General features: G+C 43.0%; 1 protein-coding gene across 1 annotated transcript; it reads left to right on the forward strand.

Annotated features, from left to right (window-relative positions):
• Positions 1-648: 648 nt before the first annotated feature.
• TP53BP1 (tumor protein p53 binding protein 1) lies at positions 649-27,436 on the forward strand. The gene is made up of 27 exons (XM_058811245.1): positions 649-862; positions 947-998; positions 1,068-1,155; positions 1,400-1,470; positions 2,113-2,271; positions 2,716-2,797; positions 4,060-4,205; positions 5,027-5,156; positions 5,487-5,578; positions 6,587-6,789; positions 7,729-8,908; positions 12,780-12,899; positions 13,527-13,763; positions 14,739-14,796; positions 15,993-16,085; positions 17,182-17,683; positions 18,366-18,518; positions 20,494-20,783; positions 21,090-21,266; positions 21,529-21,950; positions 22,082-22,273; positions 22,743-22,946; positions 23,452-23,664; positions 24,235-24,329; positions 25,271-25,470; positions 26,276-26,421; positions 27,133-27,436. The coding sequence occupies exons 1-27, from the start codon at positions 686-688 to the stop codon at positions 27,318-27,320; spliced, it is 5,670 nt and encodes a 1,889-aa protein (XP_058667228.1). The 5' UTR covers positions 649-685; the 3' UTR covers positions 27,321-27,436.
• Positions 27,437-27,691: the final 255 nt, after the last annotated feature.

The raw sequence follows: 27,691 nt of genomic DNA on the forward strand, positions 1-27,691 counted from the left end.
TGTACAGAATTTTCATCTATAAAATATAGAGACGTGCAGAAACAAAAAGCAGAATTGCAAAAGTAGATTTAAATTACGCTATTCGAACTCACTGTTTATTAGGCAAGAAGGTGAATGCTGGAAAGACAACAATACAGTCACAATTATGCGCAAGGCTTCTTCGATAACCGTTTAGTCATATAAACACAAGGAAATTAATAGGATTTCACTCTCCCGTGATATCCAAGAAAGGACATACCCGGTGGTGGCTGTTCGGGGTACGCGATGCTCGGTCCGTGCGGGAGCCCGAGCACGGGGCTGCTTTGTACCTGAGAAGAAAGGGGATCGGGAGGGCACCGTGCGGACACTTCCCGGCCCGAACCCGGCACCCGGCCCGGACCTCCGCCGCCCCCTGGCCCGCCATGCGCGAGAGGTCGATGCGTTCGCCCTGGAGCGAGCTCCGCGGACGGAAGGCGCGAGGCCTTTGTGTCTCCTGAGGCCTGGCGGCGCGGCCGGGCGGGCGGCGGCGCTCCGGGGCGCTCTCGGTGCCCTCCCGCCAGCCCGGCCCCCCCCCGTCTCCCCGGTAACGGCGGGGCGGACGGGTCGCGCGCACCAATCGGCGCGCGGCAAGATGGCGGCGGCGGGAAGTGCGGCTGGGTTGGGCGGCGTAGGGCCTGGCCCGGCTCCGCAGCCTGCGCCGTCCTGCATGGAGCGCGGCGGGAGCAGCCAGCTGGACCCGGGATTCTCGCAGCAGGGCACGCCCCTCCTCATCGTGGAGGACTCGCAGCCCCAGGGCGCGGAGGCGGAGGCGGACGCGGAGAGGGCTAGGCTCGGCGCGCTGGCCCGCCGGCTGCCGGCCTGGCGGAGCCCGAGCCCCGTGCTGGTGAGCGCCTGGCGTGGTGGCAGCACCCCTCGGCCTTGCCCGGCCCGGCTCGGCTCTGACGCGACCCCCGCCTCTCTCTTGCAGGACATCGTCCGCGGTCCTGCTGGCAGCCGGGCGCTGCGGGAGCGACTCGCAGGTAAGGGCGGGGCGCGGGATCACGGTGGGTCCGGGTACCGCGGTCGCGCTGACGGCGCTGTGCTTGCAGAGCCCATGGAGGGCCCGGCCCGCCCGAGTGCCTCCGGACCGCGGCGCTGCGCAGCGGAGGAGTCTCCAGCGCCCGACCGGGAGAGCAGGTACGTGGGGCGCGCCAGATGGCGGCTCTCGGCCGCCGTCTCTCTGGCCTGCTGCGATCTCTCTCGTGGAGGACAGGCCGAGAAGGCGGCCTCGCTGCTGTAGCGGCCGTGCTCGGCCCCGGCCAGGACGTGCGGTGCGGAGGGCTTGGAGCGCCTGGTCGGTGCCAAGTGATCCTCGGAACGAGCCGCGGGGAGGCGGCCTGCAGGAGCCCCTGCGCGATGTTAGCGAGTCTCTCTGTTGCAGTGCCCTTGGAGAGGCCAGGGAACGAAGCGAAGGTGATGTTGAGGACTGTGCTTCTTCGCCGTGTGTAGAAGGTAACTAACCCATTTCAGGTCGGTTTTTTGGGTTTTCGGAATTGGATCAACCGTCTGTGCAGTTTTTCAGTTGAGCTGACTCACTTGTTTCACCAGGGGTAATTGTGCCGGTAGTAATAGGTCAGAAATTGGCATCCTTTTCTGAAAGTGTATTTGTATGCTTTGGTGTTTGGAAAAAAAACCCAAAAAACGAAAAGAAGGTTGATTTATTATTGTTAGAATGGATCTTCAAGATTGAAGGTGGTTTAGAAGAAGCAGGGATGCATTGTGATCATTAGGAAATGGAGCCTTATTATGAACTGGCATAATGGTCGTTGTCATCAGAGGATTTTCAGACACAGGCTGTGTGTTATCAAGATTATTTTCTATTCATGGAATGAAAGTCTGCTGCAGCTCCTAATGGCATTACATAAGCCCTTGCTGATTAATACAGATTTTTGAGTTAATGGCCACTGTCCCTGTTGTGATACCATATTTTAATTAGTACAGCTGAGATCAGATCAGTTAGTTTATTCAGAGTTTCAGCAATAGCCTAAATACTTTGCATGTTAGAGGGTATATCTTTTGCCCTTGTAGAAGTGATGGATGGCCCTTGATTTTTTCTTTTTGGTATCTATGTTTGTAATGGATGTCTGATGTTAGATACAGGCATGTCACAGCTCCAGTTTGGAGTTCTAGAGCTGTCGCAGAGCCAGGACTTTGAGAGTGACTTGGTGCCCAGTGAGGGAGACGCTAGGCATCAGCTCCACTCTGGACCCACTGTCGTTTCTTCCAGACTTGTTAAGAATGAGTCTAAATATGGTAAGTGAAAATGATCATAGATGTCTTCTTGCTGCTATGTAGATTCTATCTAGTTTCTTTCAATGTTATCGTTTTTTGACAGGAAATACGGTACTAGTAGTTCCCAAAAATGAGTTCATAGCTCGCTGGTAGTTGCAAAGAATTTTGCCCCCTCTTTCCTTTGGACTAATTAATTTGCTTTCTTGTACCTGTCCAAGTGCTATCAATGATTCTTTCACTTCTTTTTCCTAATTGATTTCCAAAATATTTAGACAATCAGATTCTGAATTTCCTCCCTGGTAAAAACCTCATCCTGTTTTGGTTTTTTTCCTTCTTTTTATCATAGATCGTTCAAAATTAATTTTGTTAAATATAAGGCTTGCCTTGGTATTTGTGTAAATTACAGACCTACATTTTCTTATTTGTATATTAATCCAGGTATTTTTCTTTTGTCTCTCTTTCTAGAATTTTGTGCAGACAACTTAGAAACTGACTCCAGCGCAGAAGCACATACTGCTTTGGACAGCCCGGCAGAGAAGTCTGAAAGGTAAAGCAGTCTGTCTTTTCTGTAGGTTGTTTGCTGTAGGCACACTGTTTGTGGTAATTGGGAGTGCAGTGGGGCTGCAGCCCAGCCTCGTCCCCTGTGGGTGCAGCTGTGAGCAGCAGGTGGGCAGCACTGGCAGCAATGAGCCATGGAGTGCCCAGGTGTGCTGAGCAGCCACCCAGGGAACAGAGGGCACACAGGTGCTATGCATGAACATTGGGAGTATAAAAGGTTAAAGGATATAAATATATTCTTTATAAATATAAATATATTCTTATATAGAGAATAAGAAGGGCAAATGCTTGAAGCCTTCTGAAGTGGTGTGGTGTTACTTTGTATGGGTAGAAGCTTCCTGAAATTGTATGAGGATATGCTGTGTAGCGTGGCTGTCTCAACTGCAACATATGCTGTGGCAGTTTGTGGGCGTTCTGGAAGGTGATTTGTTCAGTTTTTGAACTAGATTTTTAGATATGGAAGAGGGTTCAAGGCAAAAGAGAGAGGTAAAGGAAAAGATGACATACTGCTGAGGCCGCCTTGTAGCAGTGCTGACTAAGGAGTGCTCTTAGTATTCCCTGGTGAGAAAAGATGTGATGTCAAACTCCTAAACACAAAGATATTGATAGGTTTGTTTTTAAGGACAAGTTCATGGAGTAATAAAATATGCCAGTAATTTTCCTGAAATGGTATGACTGGAATATACTAGAAGCAATAATTCATTTTGAGTCACAGAAGTTATCGTGAAATAACTTAATTGCTGTAGCATGGGCTTTTGCTGCACAGGAGAAATATGGAGGCTAAGTGGTGGGTATTCTAGGATGCTTTTGCATATTTGCTATTGTAAGCTTTGTTTTAACTGTTTTTAAGTGTGAAACTTCAATTTGTTGAATAGTATTGATTCTCTCTGGCATAAAATTTATATAATATTTAGTTCATCATGTATTATTGTATTTTGCTACAAAATTATGTTCAAGAGGTGAAATGAAATTCCTAGACTGCATTGACTAGAAGTCAGTAGAACATCTGCATTCCATTTAAGCATTGCTTAGATTGGTGGAAAATGTGAAAAACTATTCTGGAAGTATAACTTATCAAGGATGAAGATGTTATTTTGTCAGGAGAAGCTGGCTTTCTTTCTTCTTTCCTATTTTCCCCTGTGTTATACATGAGTGAACACCTTCTATCTGTTACTGATAGATTTTCTTTACAATGCTGTGGTCTTCATATTTTGAATTTCTCGGGTCAGAGACTGTGTCTTGCATTTTCAGAATTCTGCAGGAAGCAGAAGAACACACCAGAAAGGAAACGCCTGTCAGTGGTGCCAGTAAAACTGAGGAATCCCTTGGTTCTGGTCATGAGGAATCAGATATATTGTCAACACAGGAAGAGATGTTTCCTGAGAATCATGCAACAGGTAACAACAGACAAGCAGAACCAAAATGTCCATCCCAGAGCTAGTTATAAACATCATACCTACTTGATCTTCACAGACATTTAGTGTTTTAGGGTGTAGAGCGCTGTGAGTATTTTTCGTGTAACTACTGCTAAAATTGAGAACACTATGGAAATAAAAGGCCACAGCCTCATTCACTATAGTATGGAACAATATCTAAACGTCACTTCCTGTTAGAATGGCTACTGGCTTGTTAAATACATTAAATTTCCTTTATTTCTGTGCCCCTTGAAGAGCAAAACCAAAACCCAACTTTTACCATCTTCTGAAACTAATGGTGCTCTGTCTTTGTAATGACACCCCAGTGTGGATAAGTAGTGTAGGCAGTATAGGCAAACTTTTGCTCAGTGGTGTCTGTTCTGGCTTGATCTTGTGAATGAACCTTCTGTATCCAGAAGGTTCAATAATATTCTTCTCCTCATGCCAAGTCAGTGGTCAGTGCAAGGTGTCTTTCTTACAAGAACCTTGCCTGTATTTGTATTTTAGTGCTGGATCAGGTGTGCTGGTATTGGAGCTATTGGGGATTTTTTTTTTTTAATTCCCAGGTAGGAACACTTGTACAGTCTAAAATCTATTCAGATTTTTCTTTTTCATCTGAACTATTTTGTGCTCACATTTCACATACTGAACTGTCATGTGCAGTTCTTCACCAGCTCTGAAAATCAGCTTGTTGCTGCCTATCTGAAAAGGAGCTGTGCAATTGCATGAGTTTAATTCCTCAGAATTTTCTGATCACTGTGGTTTTTGGCTGTATTTCTGTCTTTGTTTTCTTTTGTTCAAAGTAACTTCAGGGAGTGGCTCTCTGGTAACCAGGGTGGAAGAGGGAAGTTCTCTGGCATGCACCCCTGCCCGCAGTCTGCAAGTCCTGCAGCTCTCTGGGCAGACAGTCCTTGTACAGGAGGGCGATTCCACGTAAGTGAAAAATCCCCAAGCTCTTTCAAGAATTTTGTTGCAGTAGTGCATTCCCCCTACTCTCTTAATTATTCAAGGACTTGTGCTTGATTTTAAGCAATCAGTGTTTAATTTTTGCACTATGAGAGGAGCATGGCCTTATTTTGCAATGAAATGAACTAATGGTGGCCATCTGATCCCTGACTGTCACTAGTCTCTTACTGGTGAACACCTGACGCTTGCCTTTCATGAAAAGAATTGTATTGTGGCATGCTGGAGCTTGATAGGAGAACTTAATGCATTTTTTAGTAAGGTGTGGTTTTCATTTCCTTGTTTCCTTTTGATCTGCAGTGTCTCTTCAGGCCTGGTTATTACTCCTCCTGTTTCCTTTGGACCCAGTGCCCTTGTCCCCAGCAGTCCTACTGAACAGGGGAAAGCAGAAGGTAATGCTTTTCTGCATACTGTCTGTGGTCGTGTTTTAGTGCACTGATTTTATCAGAGCTTGCAGCCTTTTCAAAATCTGTTAAAATTATGTTTAAAGAATAAAGTAGAACTGAGAACAGTGAAGGAGTAGATGGAGATCTGTATTTTTGACTCTGTTGTTTAGGATTCTCTATCTGCTATTGATATTTCCTGCATAGCTATCATAATTAAATGAGTACTGTTGACTAGTGACCCTTCATTTGAAAGATCGGAAAGTCTTTGTATAGCATACAGATTTCTTCTGGCAATTATCTTCTTTAGGAACAAGCCATTCTTGCTACAGGCAGAAACCTGTATTAAGTCTATACTGTTAGGGCAATAGGAAGGACAGATAAGAATTGCATCATAATATGTTATTTTACCTTAATAGAGACAACTTCCACAATATTTGTAAAACCTTTCATGTGCTACAAGTATGTGTCCTAAATTGTGTTGCCTAAAGAGAAATTATTCTGTATGATACATTGGTTGTTAAATATTTGCTCTAAGCACACATTTACCGTCAAGGATAAGATATCCATCTCTGCAGGTTTTGAGTATGATACAAAATCAAATATTCCTTTCTGAGAGATTCCTGTCACAGAATGTGAAATATTGTTATAACAGGTATTTTCTTAGCTGGGGTCTGAATGTAGTTGAATTTTAATAAAGATAGCAAAAGGAAAAGAAATATCTCAGAAAAATGCTTTTTTTATAAGTTGCAGACACTTTTTTTTTAATTGTAGAAGTTCTAGACCTGTAGCAAAATAGTAATATGAATTTGTAACAAAACACTTGCTTCCCCCTTTGAAAGTAAGAATACAGATATTTTTGTAGATTTTTTTTCCCTTTACGAAAAGAATGCTGCTGCAGACAAGATTTTACAAAGTTGAATACACCACTGAAGACAAATCTTTTAATAAGATGTTAAAAGCTTCGACATAACACAAGAATTTAGTGCTAATGTCTTTTCTGCTCATTTAAACCAGATGAACAGATGGATATATCTATCCCTGCAGATGGAAGAGAGCTGATGCAAAAGCAGAAAGGAGATATGCTGGTGGAGATGGCCTTCCCTTGTATCCCTCCAAGACCTCTTGCTCAGCCACAGGCTTCAACTCCAGTGTCCCAGAGTGCTCCAACTTTCTTTCCTGGATCTTTTGCTATGCCATCACAACCAGAGTTCTCTCATGTAAGGGTCCATGTATATAGCTTTTCTGAGGTTTTTATATGGCTGAGGCAGAAGATGTGTTTCAGTCAACCTCTATTCTTTTATGTTGAGCTTCCCTACTAAGCTGTTCCCACCAGTTGCAATTATTTATTAGTTATACTGTGTGGCAGAGAAAATGCAGAACAGCTTAAGAGGGCATAGTGAGTTACAAAACATAGAAGCTGTTGACTTTGACTGTGCTGCCTTCTTATGCTGAACTGGCCATCCCGCATCTCAAACTGCATCATAAATTAGTTTTTTATTGGGCAAGACCTTAGCATAATTTTTGTGGAGAAAGGGAAGCTGTTCCATCATAAAGTATTTTTATTCTACAAGGCTAGAATTTATTTACTGCATTTTTCAAGTTTCTTGTTCTTGCTGTTGTTTCCTTTGTGTATTTTGATTCTGGAAATTATAATTATTCAAAAGGATTTAACAGACAGTTTGTGGGTTTATACCTAAATATTATGAAGGTCGTGAACTTGCTAGAAGCTTCACTAGTTGAAGCAGTGCTTCTCCTCAGCTGAAAACAGCATTCGTGTTAATATAATATAGATATCATAGCGGCTCTTTCTGAAACCCTTGGTGGATCAAGTAAAAATAGCTACTAACTTGCCATATTGGCCCTGTATTTTGTGATTTGGTAGTGAAAGATACCAAGGATTGTGTCTGACTTTGCCAAAGATCACTAAATAGTAATTCATGGTGATAATTTTTCTCAGCAAAACCAGATCAATTATGGCTCTCATAAATGTGTGGAGAAAAAAGTTTTGGATGTTTTTTGTTTTCATTGATTGTTTTTTAATTAGTAGTTTTGTGCTAAACTTGCTCTGATCCATAATCTAGTGTAATTTTTTAGGAATAATAAACAGTCCTACTTGGGATGCCCTAATACTCCATGTCCCACTTTTCTCATTTTAGGACATCTTTGTTCCAACTCAGAGTCCAGAGAATAAGCTTGGAGAAGAAAAAACTGCTGGTTTAACCCCTTTATGCTTACCAGGAGATCTCTCTGGATCTACAGATGCTTTGTCAAAGATGTCTACAGATGACTCTGTGTTACAGCCTCCTGATTCTTGTAAACTGATGCTTTCTGCAAGTGCATGTAGCCAGCCCACAAATACAGACGTCAGTTCAGGCTCTCTGAACACGGGCCAAGGCTGTGAGACCACACAGGTAGAGAGGATTTCTGAATGCAGGGCCTCAGACTCAAGACTCAGTTCTGTGGACAATGATAAAATAAAACTAAAAGTGAATGCAGGTGATCAAGCACCCTCTGAAAACTGTGAAAAAGCAAAAAAGGAGGATGTAGAGACTGCAGGAATGCCTGTAGGACAGTTTGTTAATGCAGGTGTTGGAGAAGAGGGGCCATTAGCCTCTACAGTTCATCGGGAGATTGAGTGTATTTCTGGAAGTCAGGCTGCTGCAGGCAAGTCTGGTCTGCTTGAGATTTTGTCCTATGCTCAAGAGGCTTCCAAACCTGAGGCAGTTCCTGAGACTCAGTGTGAAGAACAAGAAGAGAAACTGCAAATAAAAGAGAAGCAAATAAAGGAAGATAGGTCTCTTGTTAATATAACACTTTCTCATAGGTTTATTCTTGAAAGGGAAGGACAGTGTCATGAAGATAAAGAAGTGAATGATTCTTGTAAAAATAGCAAAAATGTAGCCGAGGAATTAGAAGAGGTTGGACCAGAATGCCAGGGAAAAGCAGCTTTGAAAGGTTGCACTTTTGATGCTGGAGAGGCAAAGAGTATGGATAAAATGACTACTAACAAGGCAAAGCTCAATGAAGTTTTAGCTAAGCCTTCTGTAGGGGAGTTACTGGAGCAACACGATTTGCTTCCAAAGTTGAAGAGTGATGTCCAATCAGAAGGGGCATTGTGTGCCAAAAACCATCCCGATTGTTCGGAAGTGGGACAGGTAGTGATAATAAGCAATCAGCCATCACTTCCAGAGAGAGGGTTTGAAACGCACGTGGTTCAGCATGAGAATCCCCTACCGAAGAATACGGAGGATACTGTTAGGACAAGGAATCTGGAGCAAGAGGAGCAAATGCAGCCACAGGAGAAGGCAACTTCTAAGTCCCCCAGTCCTTCCAGTGGTAAGTGAATTTAGGTTAGTAGTTCACAGGTGTATATTTTGAGTGATGTCAAGGACAGCTGTATACAATCCTCAGTGTTTTCAGGGAGCACTGCTATTGGATGCAAGTTGAGCAGCACTATACCTTACTGTGTTATATGCCGAACATGACTTTGCTGGTTTCCCCTGTAGTGTATTTTTCATTCCTGACTCTCACTGCTTTCAGGTAGAAATGCAGGGTGGATTGAAGAACTGAAAATGCTGTGACCTTGGCAATGTTCAGGGATTTTTTTGACTTCTCCCCCACTCAAGAAGCAACAACAGCAGGGTCCTTGAAAGGAATAGAGTATGTGGTAGTCAGTATTTTCCCTTTTGTAGGTCTCCTTTTCTTTTTCCTTCATTTTCAGTGGAGAATTTTCTTTGTGGGGGTGTACAGAACAACTTTGAGCTAGAAGCTAGTAAAGCAATTTTTTTCTTGAGATTTTTTTTAAAGTGGAATGGTTTTTCACTCTCATGTAAGCTCTGGCTCAGCAGGTATTGTCGTGACCCATTAAAATAATTTAACATGCTGTGTGTCATTATACAAAATGTGGGATATTACACTTGTTTTGTTTGTGCCTCTTAGCTGGCTTCATCTTTAAACACAGGTTTTTTAAGACAATTTGGCATAGTCAGGAGAACAGTTCTGGTCTTCAAACTTAAAAGAGTATAGGGTGTATTAAATACAACAATAACTTTGGCAGTACACTGCTAAAATGATGATAAAGAGAAATAGCTGCAGTTACATAACAAGGTTAAAATGTCAGGTTCCACTTCAGTATTGTCTTTCACAATTTTCACAGTCCAAAACTTCCTTTTTAAGAGAGAATAAACAGAATTGTGTTTGACTTTGGATAATATTTTGCCTCTCATACTGTACTGAAAATGTTTTGGTTTTTTTTCTTAGACAAATCTAAATGCAATTTAAGCACATCACAGTTGGCTGTGTTTGCTTTTAAAAGGGAACTATAAGCAAATTTTTAAAGAAAATGAATTCCAAAATTAATGCTTGTTTGTGTTTTATGCATTTGTATTATGCTGAAGGGCTGATTGGTGTTAGGAGAGAGTTCAGGTTTTTGGCCTACTCTACTTAATTGGCCTTCAGACTCATGAAGCATGGTGGAAAAAGTATGTAGAGTGGTATTTGCTCTCCTGACATCACTCAGTCCTTAAGGTATGAAGAGCTGTAGAGCATCCCTCTACTCTTAAAGCAGCTTTGTTATTGTAATAATTATTTTCATAATAAATATTTTAGGAGTCTAATCCCTTATCAACAGACTATGAAGCATAAATCAGTAAGCACAAACTTTAGGTAGGGGCTTGCTAGGGGTGCACTCTGTACCTTCATCACTGATGAATGAGAGGCTGGACCCTGCAGTGACCCCTGGGGACGCCGCTAGCTGCAGGCCTCCCAGCTAGATTCCGTGCCACTGATCACAGCCCTCTGAGCTCTGTTGTTCAGCCAGTTCTCTATTGACTTTGCTATCTGTTCATTCAAACCACACTTCCTGGCATTACCTATATGGATGTTTCAGGAGACAATTTAAAAAAGTCTTCCTGAAGGCAGTGTAGACACACCGTGCACTGTTCTCTTCTCATCTCCCCAGCTAGTCATTCCGTCACTGGAGGCAATCTTGTTGGTCAAGTGTGATTGTCCCTTGGTCAATCCGTGCTGACTACTCCTGATAACCTTCTCCTCCATGTGCTTAATGGGGACAACCAGGATGATTTGTTCCATCTTTCCATGGACAGAGGTGCAGCAGTGCCTGGTTCACTGAGTCCTCCTTCTTGCCCTTTTTGAAGACTGGAGTGACACTGGCTTTCTGTCCTGAGGTGTCTCCTATACTCCATGACCTTTCAGAGATGAGGGAGCGTGGCTTAGCTCCCATAGCACTCATGGGCACATCCTGTCAGGGCCCATATGGGTGGTTGTGGGTGTCAGATTTGTCTAAATGATCTCTAACTTGCTCATCCTTGGCTGAGGGGAAGCCTTCCTTTCTCTATACTCTCTCTCTTGCCTCCAGGATCTGGGTTTGTGTGCCTCTGGGCTTATTAGTAAAGACTGAAGCAAAGCAGGTATTCAGTAACTCTGTCTTCTCTGTATTCTTCATCACCATGGCATCCACCTCACTGAGCTGCAAACCTGTGGTGGTGTTCGCAGGGGTCCCAGGATGAGGGAAGAGATGAGTATGTTGACTCCATGTTTCAGAAGGCTGATTTATTTATGATATATATTATATTAAAAGAAAATTATATACTAAAACTATACTAAAATAATAGAAGAAAGGATTTCATCAGAAAGCTAGCAAAGGAATAGAAAAGAATGATAATAAAATCTTGTGACTGCTCACAGCCTCGATACAGGTGGCTGTCATTGATCATCAAGCAAAAACAATTTCCCATGCTGGGTAAACAATTGTCCAAATCACATTCCAAAGCAGCAAAACATGGAGGAGCTGAAGCTTCCCAGTTTCTCAGGAGAAAAGATCCTAGCGAAAGGATTTTTTCATAAAATATGTCTGTGATACAAACCCACATTTTCCTTAGGTTTCTTTTTGCTACTGATGTTCTTGGAGAAACCCTTCTTGTTTTTGACATCCCTTGCCATATTCAATTCCAAATGGATCTGAATCTGTTACAGGTTGATGGTCATAAGAATGTAAGAAAAGTTTAACTGTTTTGATTAACTCTTTTCATTGATAGAACAGTTGAGACTTCAATGTGAATGAAAACATTTAAAATTTTAGTTGAGGCATTCACATTTTTTTTTCAGTTCTTCTGAAAGCTTGCTTGTATTCCCTTTCATGGTATCCCTTGGTATAATAATTAGAATATGCTGTTGGTAATCACCTGTACTGGTGATCAGTTCATAAATTCTAGTGATCATTTGTTACTAGCCTGCCAAATGTGGATTTATAGGTTAGAAGGGATTGTGGTAGCTAAATCAATATTCAGTTGAGTTGCTTCAGTTCTTAGATAAAAGACTTTTTAAATGGAGGCATGCTCTAGGACATAATATGGCAAGCATTCATAAACTGTTCATGAGGAGGGGCGGTTTGCCTTACAGTGTGTGAGTACCATTGTGCTAGAAGGTACCTACCCACTGCAAAAATACAGTGAAGTTCTTGGGTTGGTCTTCAGGATGTTGCAGTTGCTCAGCCATGTCTTTAAAGCTTGTGATAATCAGATAGGCGATGGTTTTCAGAGTTTTCAAACAGATGATACATGATTGTTTGCTGATGGGGCATTTTTCTATGAGAGGATTATGCAAACTACTTCTCTATAACATTGAAAGTTTGCAAGTAAATGCATGGAATGAGGCAAAAGAGCATTTTTTTACTAGGTTTTTGATTTATTTATTTGTTAAATCCTGCAACATCTGCACATAGTAAATCCACCAAGGCATGGTTTCCCTGATGCGATAGGCCACCTCAGCCATCGTTCTGAGTAAGTTTTAGGTTATCAGTTCAGGCACATGTAGCTTTTCCATTTAATTTTTGTCCTAATCTTCATTTCTATTTTTGACCTCATTTTCATCTTCTTTGGAAAATGCTGAGCACCTCTGAGGCAAAACTGCATTCTGTAGAAGTCCTCTTCATGTTAGGATATTTAATCTCCCTTTTATCTAGCACCTGTGAGCAACTGCATTCAGTTGACCACAGTCTAGATTTTCACTGGGAGAGATTTTTCATAAAATGTGAGGATTATCAGTTAGAGCAGCTGTTCAGGGGGGTTTTGTACAGCACCAGTGTTATGCTTTTTCCTATTTCCACAGCACAGTGAATATGTGCTTTTGATACTTGAACCAAAGTAGATCCTCTAAATTACTAATTCTGGTGCTCTGTGTCTTTTAGGAACCCCGTTTCATTTCACTTTGCCGAAGGAGGGTGATGTCATTCAGTCCTTAACTAGCATAACACCACCTCTTACTGGCCATCTCAAAATGGGACCCAGGAGACACAGCACACCAATTGGTGAGTTCGACCCAAATGGCTGTGTTCTGCAGTGAAAGCCTGGAAGCTTTTGATTCTTGGTGCAGTATGCATTAGGATAACTCAAACCTGCCTTGGCAAAAAATTGCTACATTCCCCTTCAATGGGGGAGGGCTTATCCCTTCCCTACAGTTTCCTTGTCATGTTTTCTCAGTCTCTAGTGAAGGTGTTTGCTCCCTGAGTACAGAGTGGTATGGAGCATGTCTTCCTTGCACTCACTGTGGTCCTGAATACAACTCCATTAAAGAATGTCAGAGAGCCTTCTGAGTACCAAAAGAGTTTAGACCAAAAGAAGATTGCTTCCAGTATTCATCATTTTTTATCTGAACTTTCTCTGCTAGTTTTACAAAAACAGCACCCTGCACGTGCTAGATAAAAAGAAGTCTGTTCTGCTTGGATCATAGTAAATTATTCTGTCATAAACTAAGGATAATAACTCTGCTACAGAATTTTCATGCTTCAGATCTCTAGAAAGGAATTTCCACTACTGCAGCATTACTAATAATGCGTGCAGTGAAGTGTCTTCAAGCCAAAACTAGGACCTCAACCCCAGCAATGTGAATGACAGTAGCTACTTCTTGTTTCTTGTTTTTGTTTTTCTGTTTTCAGTGGATGATACTTGCCCAGACAGCACTATAGCAACCAGTGATGTTACAGCAGAGGGCACAATGCGGACCAACGATGTCACCATGGAAAGCGCAGTGGTATCAGCAGATGTGTCAGAAGTATATGAGAAAGGAGAGTCTGGTGTGGTTCCTGAGTTGGATGCAAAACTTTCTCTGCGAATGAACCTTGTGACCCCTGTGAATGATGGGAGCGAGGAGTCCTTGCCGTTCAGCTTGGAAAGTAAGAGGATGAAACCTGAAGTGTGTGAGTCCTGCTGGATCTCAGCCCTAACTCAGAACCTCTCTATGGCATTCCCCAAGGCAGTCTCTGAGTCCCTGTAATTTTTCTCATTTTTCTTTTTGGGCAGTGTCACTTAAATTTGTTTCTCTGTTTCTGCAATGCTCTAAGCAAGGATGAAGTGAGAGGAGAGGCTTCTGTTGTGAGGAAAGGTATTTCCAGCAGACTACAAATTGTGATGTATAGTGGCAGTGGTATACAGGATAGGAAGCAAAGTTTGATTGTGTTGGGTGGGAAAAAAAAAATATAAGAAAATCATAGAATGGTTTGGATTGGAAGGGACCTTAGAGATCACATAGTCCCAACACCCCCTGCCATGGGCAGGGACACCTTCCACTAGGCTAGGTTGCTCCAAGCCCCATCCAGCCTGGCCTCGGACACTTCCAGAGTTGGGGCAGCCACAGCTTCTCCAGGCAACATGTGAAAATGCATCACCACCCTCACAGGGAATAATTTCTTCCTAACATCTAATCTAAATCTCTTGTCTCTTAATTTAAAACTGTTTTCCTTTTTTTTTTTTTTTTTTTTTTTAAATAAGCCCCCTTTTAAGTACTGAAAGGCCACAATGAGGTGTCTCTGGAGTCTTCTCTTCTCCTGGCTGAACAAGCCTACCTTTCTCAGCCTGTCTTTGTGGGAGGCATTCTCCAGTTCATCTCATCATATTTGTTGCTTCCTCTGGACCTGTCCATAATCTGGAAAAAAAAATTGACAGGATTCTAACCAGAACAGTGGCATTCAGTCTAATAGTCTAAAACTTGCAGAAATTTAGGTCTGTTCTGAGAAGTTGGATGGGGAAGCCTGGGCATCCTTTGTCCAGTGTTACTCAGCCTCTCTTCACTGAGCGTATGGAGCTAGGAAAGGTTGAGAGAGTCCTTTTAGATGATGCCAAAATCATCCTTCCCTTCCTTCTTGTTTCAGAGCCTGCAGCCAGTGACAGGAAAGATGGATCCTCTGCTGCTGCTGAGGCTGCTGCTAGGTAACTGGGCTTCTTGCTGGGCAGAGTTAATACAAAGGTCTGGGTAGATCCTTTCTCCACATATTATCAACTGTAGGGGAAACAAAATTAGGAGACACAGAAGCAAGGAACGTTCTAGCAGTAGATGTGATATTAAGTCTATAGCTCTTGCAGCAGGTTTTAATTACATAGGCAAAGTGGGAACCTCACTTGTTTGTTCATTATGGGCTCTGTGGTTCCTACCAATGTCAGCATTTTGCCTCCATTAGATTGTAGTCAAAGCCAGAAGTTCATGTCTTGTGCAGTCCAGAATGCAAGTCTGCCTTATCCATCTCCTAAATTTCAAATATGTGGGTTTCTGCTGTCTTTCATGGTGCAATTTTCTGCCAAGAATCTGAGAAGTTCTGAAGGAGAATTGTCTTTTTAGTATAAAGCTGATAGAAACTCATAATCAGTTCATGGATATACAGAAATCACAGGTTAACATTTTGACCAAAACATTGAGTTATTCCCTTGGTCTTTGATTTGTATGTATCAATCTTACCTCAAATTTAAGGTCTAGCATTGCTTGATTTAGCTTGCAGGAAGTAATGTTTGTAAATACTAAGAGGAATCTCAGTAGGAAGGAAGATGGTGACCTATAGTAATCAGAGTGAAGAGTAGTGGTTTGAAGTAATGACAAAACATAGGAATAAACTCAGTATCTTTTGTTACAGGATTGCTTGTTAGATGGTAATCATGCCTCAATGCTGAGGATGGGTGATAGTAATTTCTCTCTGGTTGAGCATGGGTTACCTTTAGAGGTATGGGATGAATATGAACTCTCAAGGTCTGCTTTATGACTGTAATTCCCAATATTCTTACAGTGCCATGAAATTCCTGAGAAGTAAGCCATAAAGGGTCTAACTGGTGGGTACCAGAGGCACTAGATGCTGAAACTCTTGATGGTGCTGCAGTTTTCCACACAATGGTTTCTGGAACTGTTCCATTGCTCTTGGCTGTTAGGGTGTCTTCAGAAATGACAGTAATGCTTGTGCAATTGCAACTTCATTCTTGATCTTTGAGATGGATCATATCAGTCATTCTGTGGCTGTGTAGGTCAACAAGCTCAATTCTCTGTTCTCACGAGGAGCTAGAGAATTCTTGTTTTGCTGTATGAGGGTTTTTCTCACTTCCTGATGCATTTTTGTTTGTTTGTCTTAAATCTGCACTGCTAGCTCCCAGAAAGCATCATCTGTGTTTAGTCGTGTCTGTGAAGTTCGTCGAGAGGATGAGGCCAGAGGTCATGGTCTTTCCACTTCTCCGTTTAGGTAACTCCTCACAGTCTTTGCCGCCAGTCCTGGTTGGATTTATATTCAGGTGTGCATTTTCTACATCAAAGAAATTGTGCTAAGCCATTTTCTTTGGGTGACTTAGAAGGTTGGGGACAACGGGGTAAGTATACTAAATCTGTATGTTTGTGTGTCACGTGGTTATCAGGCTTACCTTTTGATTGAGTGGCCATGTGATTCCAGAAGACTAATATACTTCAGTGAAGTCTTGGGTTTGAGAAAATTGACACCATATTTAAGGCTGTTTAAATATGTTTTCTGTCTCCTCTAAGATCTTCTGACCAGTTTTGATGGTTTGTTGTTGCTGTTGCTATTGTCCCCCTTCCAAAGGACTGTACAGCTGCGTTTGTTACAGTGAGGAGGGTGCCGCCTGGAGAACTAGAAGTAGAAATCTGCTTCTTCAGTGTTTTCCATTCTGTCTTTCGATGGGACAGTGAGGTCTATGTAGAAAGAGTAACCTGAGTTTCAACAGCTACATTAAAGACCATAATGAATAGGGAGTTCCAGCGCTGGGCAGGGCACAGCCAGAAGGGAGAACAGTCACTCCTCAGAATCCTCAAGTACCCAAGGGAAGCCAAATACGTACTTCTAGTTTGGATCAGTATAGTGTCCCATGTAGTACCTGGCAGAGGCAGTACTTTTGGCAGAGCAGACAAATTCTAATGAAAACATTAGACAGCGTTTGTGTTTATGCTGCTGGGTCTTCTTGCTACCTGTGATTATCAGTTTCAAGCCAGTTAAGCACTGGAGGAGCCTGAAGTAACTTCAAGATGACATGCTTCTGGGAAGTTGCATAGTTGGTGCCTAATGTGTGGAGTGTAGCAAAATCTGTATTTCAAAAAGCACTTAGTTCTGTACAGTGTCAGCCATATTTTTTACCACCCTATGTATCACTTGAGAAGTGTTGAAAGATTTTTTTATTATTTGAACTCTCTGAGTTTTGTGCAATTGTAAGAAGCAATTGAGTGACTGCCAAAGTGGGGGTTTTTTAATACTGCTTTTACTTGAGTGGCAGCATATTGGTTGTCTTGTTTTGTAAATCAGTAGTTTTGATCTGTGTGTAACTGGTTTGCAGGGGGGATCGGTTAATTTTTCCTGGCACACAAGAAGATGCTGAATTACATACGAATCCTAGTGATTTGCAGTACCAGCAACAGAAGGCAGACGGCAGTGGTGGACAGAGCCTAATTCCTCAGAGGATGCAGCAGGACTGCCATCAGCAATCTTCTGGTGCAGAGGATGGAGAGTCTATGGAGACTGATGTTGCAAGCACTCAGGCAGAAGATAGGAGAAGAATGCTGAGAAAACTAAGTAAGGCTGTTCAAATTGATCAAAGTCAAGAGAGGTGGGAAAACATCAAGGATAAAGGGATCCAAACTACAGCAGACTGTCTTTTTACCCCAACAACTGTTACAACAGCAACACAAACATCAGAAGAAATCTGTAGACAGGTGGAAACAGGAACCAGTATGTCTGGGCAAAAACCTGGGCAACAAGATGTGAACGTTCAAACCGACGAGAGCGGGGAAAAGCTTGTCAACACCTCTGGAGATGACACCGACTCTTTGCGCAGTCAGGTGGGATGAGGGCTGCCTGTATTTAACTGCTTTAGAACAGTAAAGTATCCTTTCAGCTAGTAGATTCATTAACAGTTGGTTCTCTATTGAAAAAAAGGCCAAGGGCCACTTTAAAATGTTAGTCACAAGCTGTCCTGAATCAAATGTTAAGGTAGCAGTACTCACCGGACAGCATGAATTTGGGAAGTAAATGTCTCCATATGTATTTTCTGGAAAAATGTGACAAATTTTGATTGGTTGGTTGATTATTTTTGTTTGGGATTGTGTTTTTTATCAACAGAAAGACTAGAAAGATGATTTTTTACTAAACATGATTTAAGACTAATGTGTCCTGTGGGAAATAGGAGATGAACAGCGCCATAAAAAGACAGTGCAAGATTGATGTGATACATGTGGGAGTCTACTGAATCAAAGAGTATCAGAAGCCATGCTAAACAAGTTTGCTGTTTCCTCCTTGGACTGTTGTGATTTCCCTTCCTCTACTTGTCAGCAGAATGCATTCAGTTCTCCTTTGTTTAGGGTCTCCTGTGTTGCATTAATTTGTAACAAGATGCTTAAAGGTTCCCTACTCCTGTACTTCAGCATGGTATGAGGAAACTGTACTGCAGAGGTACCCCTACTCAGAAATAGTTTGCTTTTTATTGTGGTCTGTTTTGATTTTACTGTGCCCTCTTTATTACAGGGAGAAGAGGAATTCAACCTTCTTCACCCACCCAAAGGCCAAGTTCAGCGTCGCCACGTGCGAACCATTCGAGAAGTGCGCACTGTTGTTACACGTGTTATAACAGATGTCTACTACATCAATGGTGCAGAGGTGGAACGAAAGGTAGTTGAGGTAAGTTCCTGTTTTCGTGGCTAAATGGGATGAGATACTTGCTGAAAAGTAGTAGTAGTTAAAGTGAGAGCATGTTTTGACTGCAGGAAACAAGTTGAATGAACAAATCTGTGTGCTGTGATGCCAAGGCTTTCTTCATGAGCAGACTTGCAGGCCATTTAGTGAACGGCAAAAGCTGTGGTTTTGATGCTGGTATACTTCATGCCATGTGTTCTCAAGACATGTTCAAGTCCCAAAGAACTCAACAAAAGACTTATTGTAACATAAAAATGGAGAATTAAGCGTCCTGAAATATGCTTACATAGTTGGTGTAATCACAATCATATAACCATTTCTGCTTTACCTACCAACACTTGATATCATTGTTCTGTAGATACATGTTTTTATATCCATAAAGCTTTAGTAACTCCAGATGACAAGCTGTCTGATCTTGGAGTATAAGCAACCCAAAGCTCCTAGTGTCTCATGTATTTGTTGCAGTTTCACACTCTAGAGGGATGGGAATTATTCAAAGCCAGACCAATTGGATACAAAGCTGAGCTCTGCCCTGTTGCTAAGGAAACTTCCCTGTCCAGGCATCCAGGAGCCATTCTGGCAGTCACAACTGTCACCACCTGAGCTGGGACTGAGGCCCCTTCACAGTGGACAGAGCTGATGGGTGCCCTGCTCGAGTCCTTACGTGCCCCACACTCACACAGATCAGGTTTCCTCACCCTGGACTGGATCCCAGGTTTCCCATGGCAGAGTCTCAGACATCTGGATCCTTAAAATAATTTAATCTTGTTGCAATAACTAAATAACAGTAACACCTTGAGCTGGTGCCTCCAAGGAGAGACCTCAAACAAAGGGCACCCTGGGCTTTTTTACCCTTACAGTCTAAGCTGGAAAAATGCAGGAAGGTCTGTGGGTTTTCTGTTCCTGCTGTGCCTCCAAGTGTCCAGGTCCCACGACCTTTTGCCTGGGGCTCTCACCCCCCAGAGCTCAACATGCAGCTTGCACTTGCAGCCCTGTGCTACCTGCACTGAAAGCATTCCTCAACACTGCTGACTGAGGTCTTAATGAGACTTCTTGATACAGAGCAGCTGCAGACCTGTAGTGAAAGATGCACTGTGGATTGGATTGGCCCAGACTGAAGTTTATGTGGCTGTCATCAGCTTCATGAATGTGATATCAGCTTGTCTGCACTTTGGACTGTTGATTGTAAAGCGTCTAGCACTTGTATTGTTGGAGAGGATGAAACAAGAAACCCTTTTAAATATGACTGCCTGACAAAAGATTTTGAGAATATAGAAACTATAAGCGAGATTGAAATGAAAGCAACCTTTGAGATACCTTAGTTGCTGAAAAACAATGATGTAACCAGCTGAATGTTATCCCCCCTAGAGGAAACAATTCCTTCTGCAAGCAAGCCCTGCAGCTTGCCAGACGGGGCCCAAAGAATAAGATTTAGGGTTTAAAACATAAACGTAGTATAGTAATGTAGTGATTCTTATAAGTTGTGTAGAAATGTTATAAGATATGCATGCTGTAGTAGATTGGTTAATGAGAATCTGCATATTCAACACTGAAGATGATTTATTGTATCGTAACGAGAACTTCGCTTTCTTTTCGCGCTTTCTTATCTCTCTTCTCCCTTATCTCTTTGCTCGCTCTCGTGCTCTTCTTTGCGCCCTTTTCTTTCTTTGTCTCTTTGTCTTCCCTCTGCACTTCTTCACCCCCTCCTTTCTACATGCTCTCCGCTCTTAAACCTTTGCCGTTGACTCTCTTACGCTTTAAGCCCCTTTTCTCTCGGGCCTGCTCCGAGCTGCGGCTGGCAGCTCACAGCAGGGCCCTGCACCCCCACCCTTTGCAATAAACTACAAGTTATATGACTTGGCTTCAAAGAGATCTCATCTCCGTCTGTCCCTACCGTGCGTGACCCCCGTCACTCCTACATGTATCATCTTAGACAATCCTCTTTTTTGCTTATTTTAAGGAAACTGAGGAGCCTGTAGTGGAGAGCCAGGAATGTGAGACCGACATGTCCCCTTCAAGAACTGCAGGGGGCTCATCGCTGACCTCAGGGGACCTTGGTGATGTCAGCTCTTTCTCGTCTAAGGCCTCAAGTCTCCACCGTACATCCAGTGGAGGAAGCAGTGGTCACTCTGCCACACACAGCAGCAGCATCTCAGGGCGAGGAACTAGAGCTGTAAAAGGGAAAGTGTGTGGGACAGAAACCGGAGAATTTGCTTTACCCATTGGCAGAGGCATCTTAGGAAAATTGAGGTAAGTGCAGAATCTTAGGAAAAGAGGAAGAGATGTTTTGCAGAAACAGGCATCTGGCTTGTGAGTGTGAAGCAGGGTAGACCTAAATCAAAGGTTTTCTGAAAAAGATCTGGCTTGATGAACAGAATTAAGGAGGTAGTATTTGCTTTTGCATCTGTTCTTCCTGAAGGAGTAGCTTCTTTTCTTGTGAGCCATTACTTTGCAGCAAAGAGGCAAAATTCTGGATGTGTTGTGATGATCAAGAAAATGGGATGATCCTAGTGGGCTGGCTTGTCTCCTCAAAACAATAACTCATAAATTCTCTAGCCCTAGGAAAGGAGCTGGTCAGCCTGCATCGCCACTCAGAGTTAGCCAAACAGGAGCACTGCCTTGTGAGGAAGAGGAGGACTGTATGCCTGGCACTCGTCAGGCTGGCAGAGCACCTGTGACACCTCGAGGACGAGGAAGAAGAGGGCGCCCACCATCTCGAGCAACAGGAACAAGGTACCCTGGAAAAAGGAGACTGTAACTTTAATTTATTGCAAGAAACAGAATAGGGAACTTCTGTCTTAATGTCCTAGAGGAAAAGGAGTACTGAGTATTTCAGAGGTTTCTGGTCATACCAAATAGCAACTGCAAGCACCTGCTCCAGGTATTTTATACTTAGTAATTGTTTTTTTCAGATCTTTCTGGGAATGCTTTTTGTCTTTTTTTTTGTCTTTTTTTTTTTCTCCCCTCTCTTATATGGGGCTGCTTTTTTCTACAGAGATTTAGCTGGACTGCCAGGTATGGAGGATCTCTCAACTACAGCATCACCTGAGGAGAAATCATGTACTCGTTCAGTTTGCCTGCCAGATGGAGGAGAGAAATCTGGCACTTCTGGCTTCTGTGCCTTACGCCGTAGTGACTCTCCAGAAATCCCGTTTCAAGTGGTGACTGTTCCTTTGGACTGTGCAGACTCATCCACTGGGAGCAGCTTTGTGGGCCTCAAGGTTGTAGCAAAGTGGTCCTCAAATGGGTACTTTTATTCGGGGACGATTACCCAAGATGTTGGAGCAGGAAAGTACAAGCTGCTCTTTGATGACGGATATGACTGTGATGTGCTAGGAAAAGATATTTTGCTCTGTGATCCTATCCCACTGGAGACAGAGGTGACTGCACTCTCTGAGGACGAGTACTTCAGTGCAGGTAAGAGCAGTGCTTGCGTTTCATACTTGGTTTTTTGAGTTGCTGAATGTGGTGGGGAATGGGTGCTTGTTCCAGGAGGATGAGAAGCCTGGGTATGGTTGGCTAACAGCTGTTAGTTGCTGTCTTGTCAGGTGTGGTGAAGGGACACCGGAAGGAGTCTGGAGAGCTATACTACTGCATTGAAAAGGAAGGCCAGAGGAAGTGGTATAAACGAATGGCTGTTATCCTGTCTCAGGAACAAGGAAATAAGCTGCGGGAGCAGTTTGGGCTAGGTCCTTATGAACCTGTCACCCCTGTGACCAAAGCAGCTGACATCAGTCTTGGTAAGGAGAGGTTGAGCTGCTGTTGCTATTCTGTGTCTTGTGCCTTTGAGGTAACTCTAGTGCCTTATCTGAATTGCCAATATTTAAATGTTTTTGGATATTCAGTGATGCTTTTTGTACTTTATAGTGAGATTTTTGAGATCCTTTTATTGTTTGCCCTCAGAGACATAGTGGTATTGACTTGCTTGTGGTCTGCTTCAAGCACAGTGATGCTTGCCGTACTTCAAATAAACTTGGTGGATGGCTGCTTTGATAATAAAGTCCCAGCAGTACTGAGAGGAAAGCAGACAAGCAGGATAGAGGACTTGAGAAGAAAGATGTATTTTTTTCTTGCTTTCCTCTGTCAGAGGGTGGTGGCATGTATCTTCAAGGTACTATTGAGTTCTGCCACTTCTGTACAGATAGGTAGGGTGAAAGCTTGTGGAGTTTGGTGACAGCCCATCACTAATTCCTGCATACTATATTGCAGATAATCTGGTGGAGGGGAAGAGGAAGCGACGTAGTAACCTTGGTTCTCCCAGCACTTCCAGCAGCAGCACAACTCCCACTCGTAAAGGGCAGGAGAGTCCACGTGTCCCACCAGTCTCACTGTCTGGGAAAAGGAAACTTCTTGCTTCTGAAGATGAACGATCCCCAGCTAAACGTGGCCGCAAGTCAGCAATGATAAACCCTGGTGAGAACTTGAACTCATCTAGTTTTTTCAGCATTACTTTTTCTGTAATTATCTTTCCGCTTTCCATAACTAAAAAGTAGATCAGATAGCTTTTTTTTTTTCCCTGCATGGTTTGAGGCTGCTTCTCCCTGGATGCATTCAGCAGCCAGAGATACCTTCAGCGTAGTCTGAGTATTTATTTGCCGTCTTTTGAGTTCTGCCTTTTGACTTTAATGTTGTGGTTGGTGTCTCTCTTATTTCTTTAGTCAGTCCTGAAAGCTGTTAAAGGGACCCCTCACAGCAGTCAGTGTTGTTTCAGGATGCTGTTAAGACTTGCAAACTTGTCCCATTAGTCCTTCATATTTTGATTTGAAGATCCAGAAGGATAAAAGATCCCTACCTAGCTCAGTGTAATTGTAGCCCAATCCTGCCTCCCTGTGTCTCCTGCAGTAAAATATCTGAGTTGAACTGGTTCCTCAGGTAAGACATATCTTTGAAGACTCATGGTGCTTCTGTCTCTCTGCAGGGGCTGTGAGAGCTGGAGAGTTTTTAAGCACCTGTGAAGGTGTAGATGCTGCAGATCCCCCAGTACTGGACAGTGACCATGGACCCTTGCCCCACAATAAGACCCTCTTTTTGGGCTATGCCTTTCTTCTCACCATGGCAACACCAAGTGATAAATTGGTCGACCACCAGAAGCCATCAGATGGTCCCACTGGGAGCAGTGAGGAGGAAGAAGGTGAGGCAAATCTTACCCATTGCATTTTCAAGTGAGATGCTGTGTCTTTAGGAAAAATGCTGGATACTGTCTGATCAGGCATTTGCTCTTTAATCCTTTGCAGAAAGGACCTAAGATTCAGTCTCTGACAGCCAACTTGTGGCCTAAGATGTGACAAACCTCGATGATGATTATAGGCTTGTTCAGCAAGCTAAGAAAGGTGTGAAAATTAGTGAGATCATCAGTGTCAGAATAGTATAATGTAAGAAGGAAGGTTTTGAGAGCTAAAGGATAGTGCTGGCAAGCAGAGAACATGAAAGCATGTATGGATTGCTCCAGTTAGCCTTTGCTAGTGTCATGTTTCATGCAGTCAAAGAAGTGACAAGGTGCTCACCTGGCTACTGGTGTGTTGTTGCCCTTTCTGCTGCCCCCCCCCCCCTTTTTTTTTCCCTTACCCTTTTAATGATTTTCTCTAGAAATTCTTGGGAGTATAGCTGAGATCCCTTACTGGAATAGATGAAGGCTTTGTAGACTAAGATGTAGGAATATAAGCAGATAGATTATAATCAAAAATTGAACTTTCTGCTGTAGATTTTTTAGAGATGACTCCGTATGATAAACATTACATAGCACAACAGCTGCGAGCAGGAGCTGGCTATATCCTGGAAGACTTCAATGAAACCCAGGTAAGGGTTCACTTACTAATCTAGAACAGTCACAGAATAGTTGAGATTAGAAGGAATTTCTATAGCTTATCTTGTCCAACTGCTCTGCTGAAAGTGGGTTCAAATAGAGCAGATTGCTTAGGTCCTTGTCCAGTCGTGTTTTGAGTATTGTCAAGGATGGAAACAACAAAGCCTTTCTGGGCAACTTGATCCAAATAGGGAGAAAAAAAAGGGTTTCTTGTATTTGAGTTTGTAACTGTTGCTTCTTGTCCTTTGAGTGGATAACACTGAGGCGAGTGTGGCTGCATCTTTTGTATACCCTCATATCAGTCATAAATATGTGTTAAAAAGACCACCCAAGCCTTCCTTTTCTGATCTTTAACAAGCTCAGCTCTCAGCTTCTTCTGGTATGTCAGGTGCTCCAGTGCCCAGGCCTCTTAGTGGTCCTTGGCTGGACCTGCTCCGGCATGTCTGGTGTTTTTGGTGTACTGCAGAACCTGGGAGTGGATGAAGTACTCCAGATCTGGAGTGGTCTCACCATAGGTGAGCTCTTCACTTACCAGATCTACTTGGACAACTGCTGTAATTTAGTGTGGCTTTTACTTTTTTTTTAATAAACAGGGTAAATTGTTTTTGGAACATCTTACTTGAGGAAGCAATCTTGTCTAGTGACTTACTGAGTCTCAGACTAAAAGGTCTCTGTGTGAACTAGAAAAGAGCTATGATACAAAAACTACTAGGCAGTTTTTGCCTAGAGCAACTGCAGAGCTTGGAATAGGATATGATTAAACAGATTCTGAAATTGATACTAGCTTTATCTAATTCACCTTTCACATAAATATGGCTGTGAAAATCAAGGTTTCAGTTGTTTTCTTCTTTAACCTGTTTAGCATCAGGATAATTTGGGGGGATTTTTTGCAAGCATTGCCTCCTGTTTACATGCCTTCTTTTCTCCCCTGAAGTGTAATGCAGCATACCAGTGTCTTTTAATTGCGGACCAGCATTGTCGAACTCAGAAATACTTGCTGTGCCTTGCCAGAGGGATCCCTTGCGTGTCTCATATCTGGGTCCATGATAGCTGTCATGCTAATCAGCTTCAAAATTATCGGAATTACCTTTTGCCAGCTGGATATAGCCTCCAGGAGCAAAAATTGCTGGAATGGTGAGTGCCAAATAACCATGATCTGAGTCTACAGACTCTTGGAGAGACCTGTTCCACTTGGGAGGCTCTTAAATAGCTACAGATACTGAAGCTGACCTGAGTACTGACTCCCTATACTTTCCCTTCCATATAGGAGCAGCATTTCCATCTCTTTCTTTGGACTTAAAATGACCTCTAATGCCAAGGTACATTTGGGTGCCATATACACAAAAAACAGTCTCTTTGGAAGTAAGGAAGGTGTCAGTCTTTCTCATGAGGAAGGCAGAATTCAGACAAGGCTTCCCCCACCCTCGGCTAATTTCTCTAATTGCTCAGAAATGGGTAAAGGAGAACAATACTATGTTAATTTCTTTTTCCCTTGATACATTTTGGAGCTAGCTTCTGCATTTTCTGTGGAGTCTAATCCAGTTAGCCTGTTCTGAGATGACAGAGGAAGTCAGACTCCTTAGGCAAGCTGAGGGGCAGACACAGTAGATAACTGTAGACTTTTGGGCAGGAGACTCAGGTCTTCCTGCTCAGCCCCATCAAAGTGGAAGTAATTTGGATGTGCACAAAAAAGGTGGCTCAGGATTAGGAGGAGCTCAGTTTAACTTTGGATATAGGCTGCTGCGCACATACCCCACCAACACTGTCTAGCTCTGTGTTAGTCTCTATAAACAAAGGATAGTCAGTCCAAGTACTTCAGGAAGGGTGGTAAGAGAGTGGGTCATGGTGTGCAAGATACTAAAAAAACATACATGGGAGCAAATCAGGTGACGAGGCTACTGGATATTCTTACCAGTCTGCATTTCTCTTCACCCTGCAGGCACCCACGAGAAAACCCATTCCATAACCTGAAGGTTCTCCTGGTGTCAGACCAGCAAGAGAACTTCCTGGATTTGTGGTCTGAAATTCTCATGACAGGGGGAGCAGCATCTGTTAAACAGCATTACTCACGTGCTCACAACAAAGGTACTTGCTGCCAGTTTCTCAGGGAATCCTATGCCACTGTGGTCTTTAGTATGGTTTAAAACCATGTGGGATGGTTTACAAGGTTGTCTGTAAGCAGAAAGGCAGGCAAAGGGTGAATGCTCACTACTCTAATATAATCTGTATATAGATTACATCTAGGACACCTGTCTTGCAGAGAAGCTGCAGCAATTCAGACAAAAGCCATCAGCTTCCAGCCTACGTTGAAAGGGGGAAATTGGTGTCTCAAATTGTGCTTCTCTTGTCCTCCTGAACTGGGCTGTCTCTCCCTCTCTGTATGTGATGTAGGCCCTAGCACTCACAGCCTGAGGTCAGGACTCAGGGTCGTGCCTATACTTCTGGCTACTGGTCTTCCCCTTATTTTTATCTGGACTAAAAGGAATATTTTCTTGTGAGGTGCAGGGCTGCTGTAGGTGTGTCTTAACTTTTACCAAGAGAATTCACTGCCTAGGAACGAGAAGACATAAGAGTGGTTCATAGTGGCAAAACACACTGAGCTGCCATGTTGGATGGGGCTTGAAGGAACCTGGTCCAGTGGAAGGTGTCCCCATTCTTGGCAGAGGGTGGAATGACATGAGCTTTAAGGTCCCTCTCAAATCAAATAATTTAGCATTGTGTGTTTCTGTGATGTTCTGCTGCAGAGCAAAATCCTCTTTCTTCACCTGACAGATGCCTGTCTTTCCTCCTGTACAGATATTGCTTTGGGTGTTTATGATGTGGTGGTGACTGATTTTTCCTGCCCAGCTGGTGTCTTGAAGTGTGCAGAAGCTTTACGGCTGCCTGTTGTCTCACAAGAGTGGGTGATCCAGAGTCTTATTGCTGGGGAGAGAGTAGGCTACAAGCAGCATCCAAAATACAAACATGACTATGTCCCTCACTGAGTGAAACTCTGCCCCGCTGTCCAACTGTTGTGCAGACTGTGTTTTAAACAGGTTTTAAATGTTTGTGAATTGGGCAGTATGCATGGATTATTGTATATAGTTTTACCTGCTGGACTTTTATGATTAAATAAATGTTTGATCTCTTGTGGTATCTGCTGGTACTCCTCATTTATCTAAACTTACTCAGGCAATGCCTTCAGGAAAGGAGTGCAGAGAAAAAAGAAATGCTTACATTTCTCTGAGCTGAATATCACTAATATTCTGCTTTGAGTAAAGCCTGAGCTAACACAAAGTAAGTTACAGAGAAAAGAGTGTTTTCCATTAGCAGAAGTTCAGGGCCATAGCATTTCTGTTTGTTGGGAAGAACACCA

This window comes from Ammospiza caudacuta, chromosome 10 (assembly GCF_027887145.1).
Source record: "Ammospiza caudacuta isolate bAmmCau1 chromosome 10, bAmmCau1.pri, whole genome shotgun sequence".
Lineage (NCBI taxonomy): Eukaryota > Metazoa > Chordata > Aves > Passeriformes > Passerellidae > Ammospiza > Ammospiza caudacuta.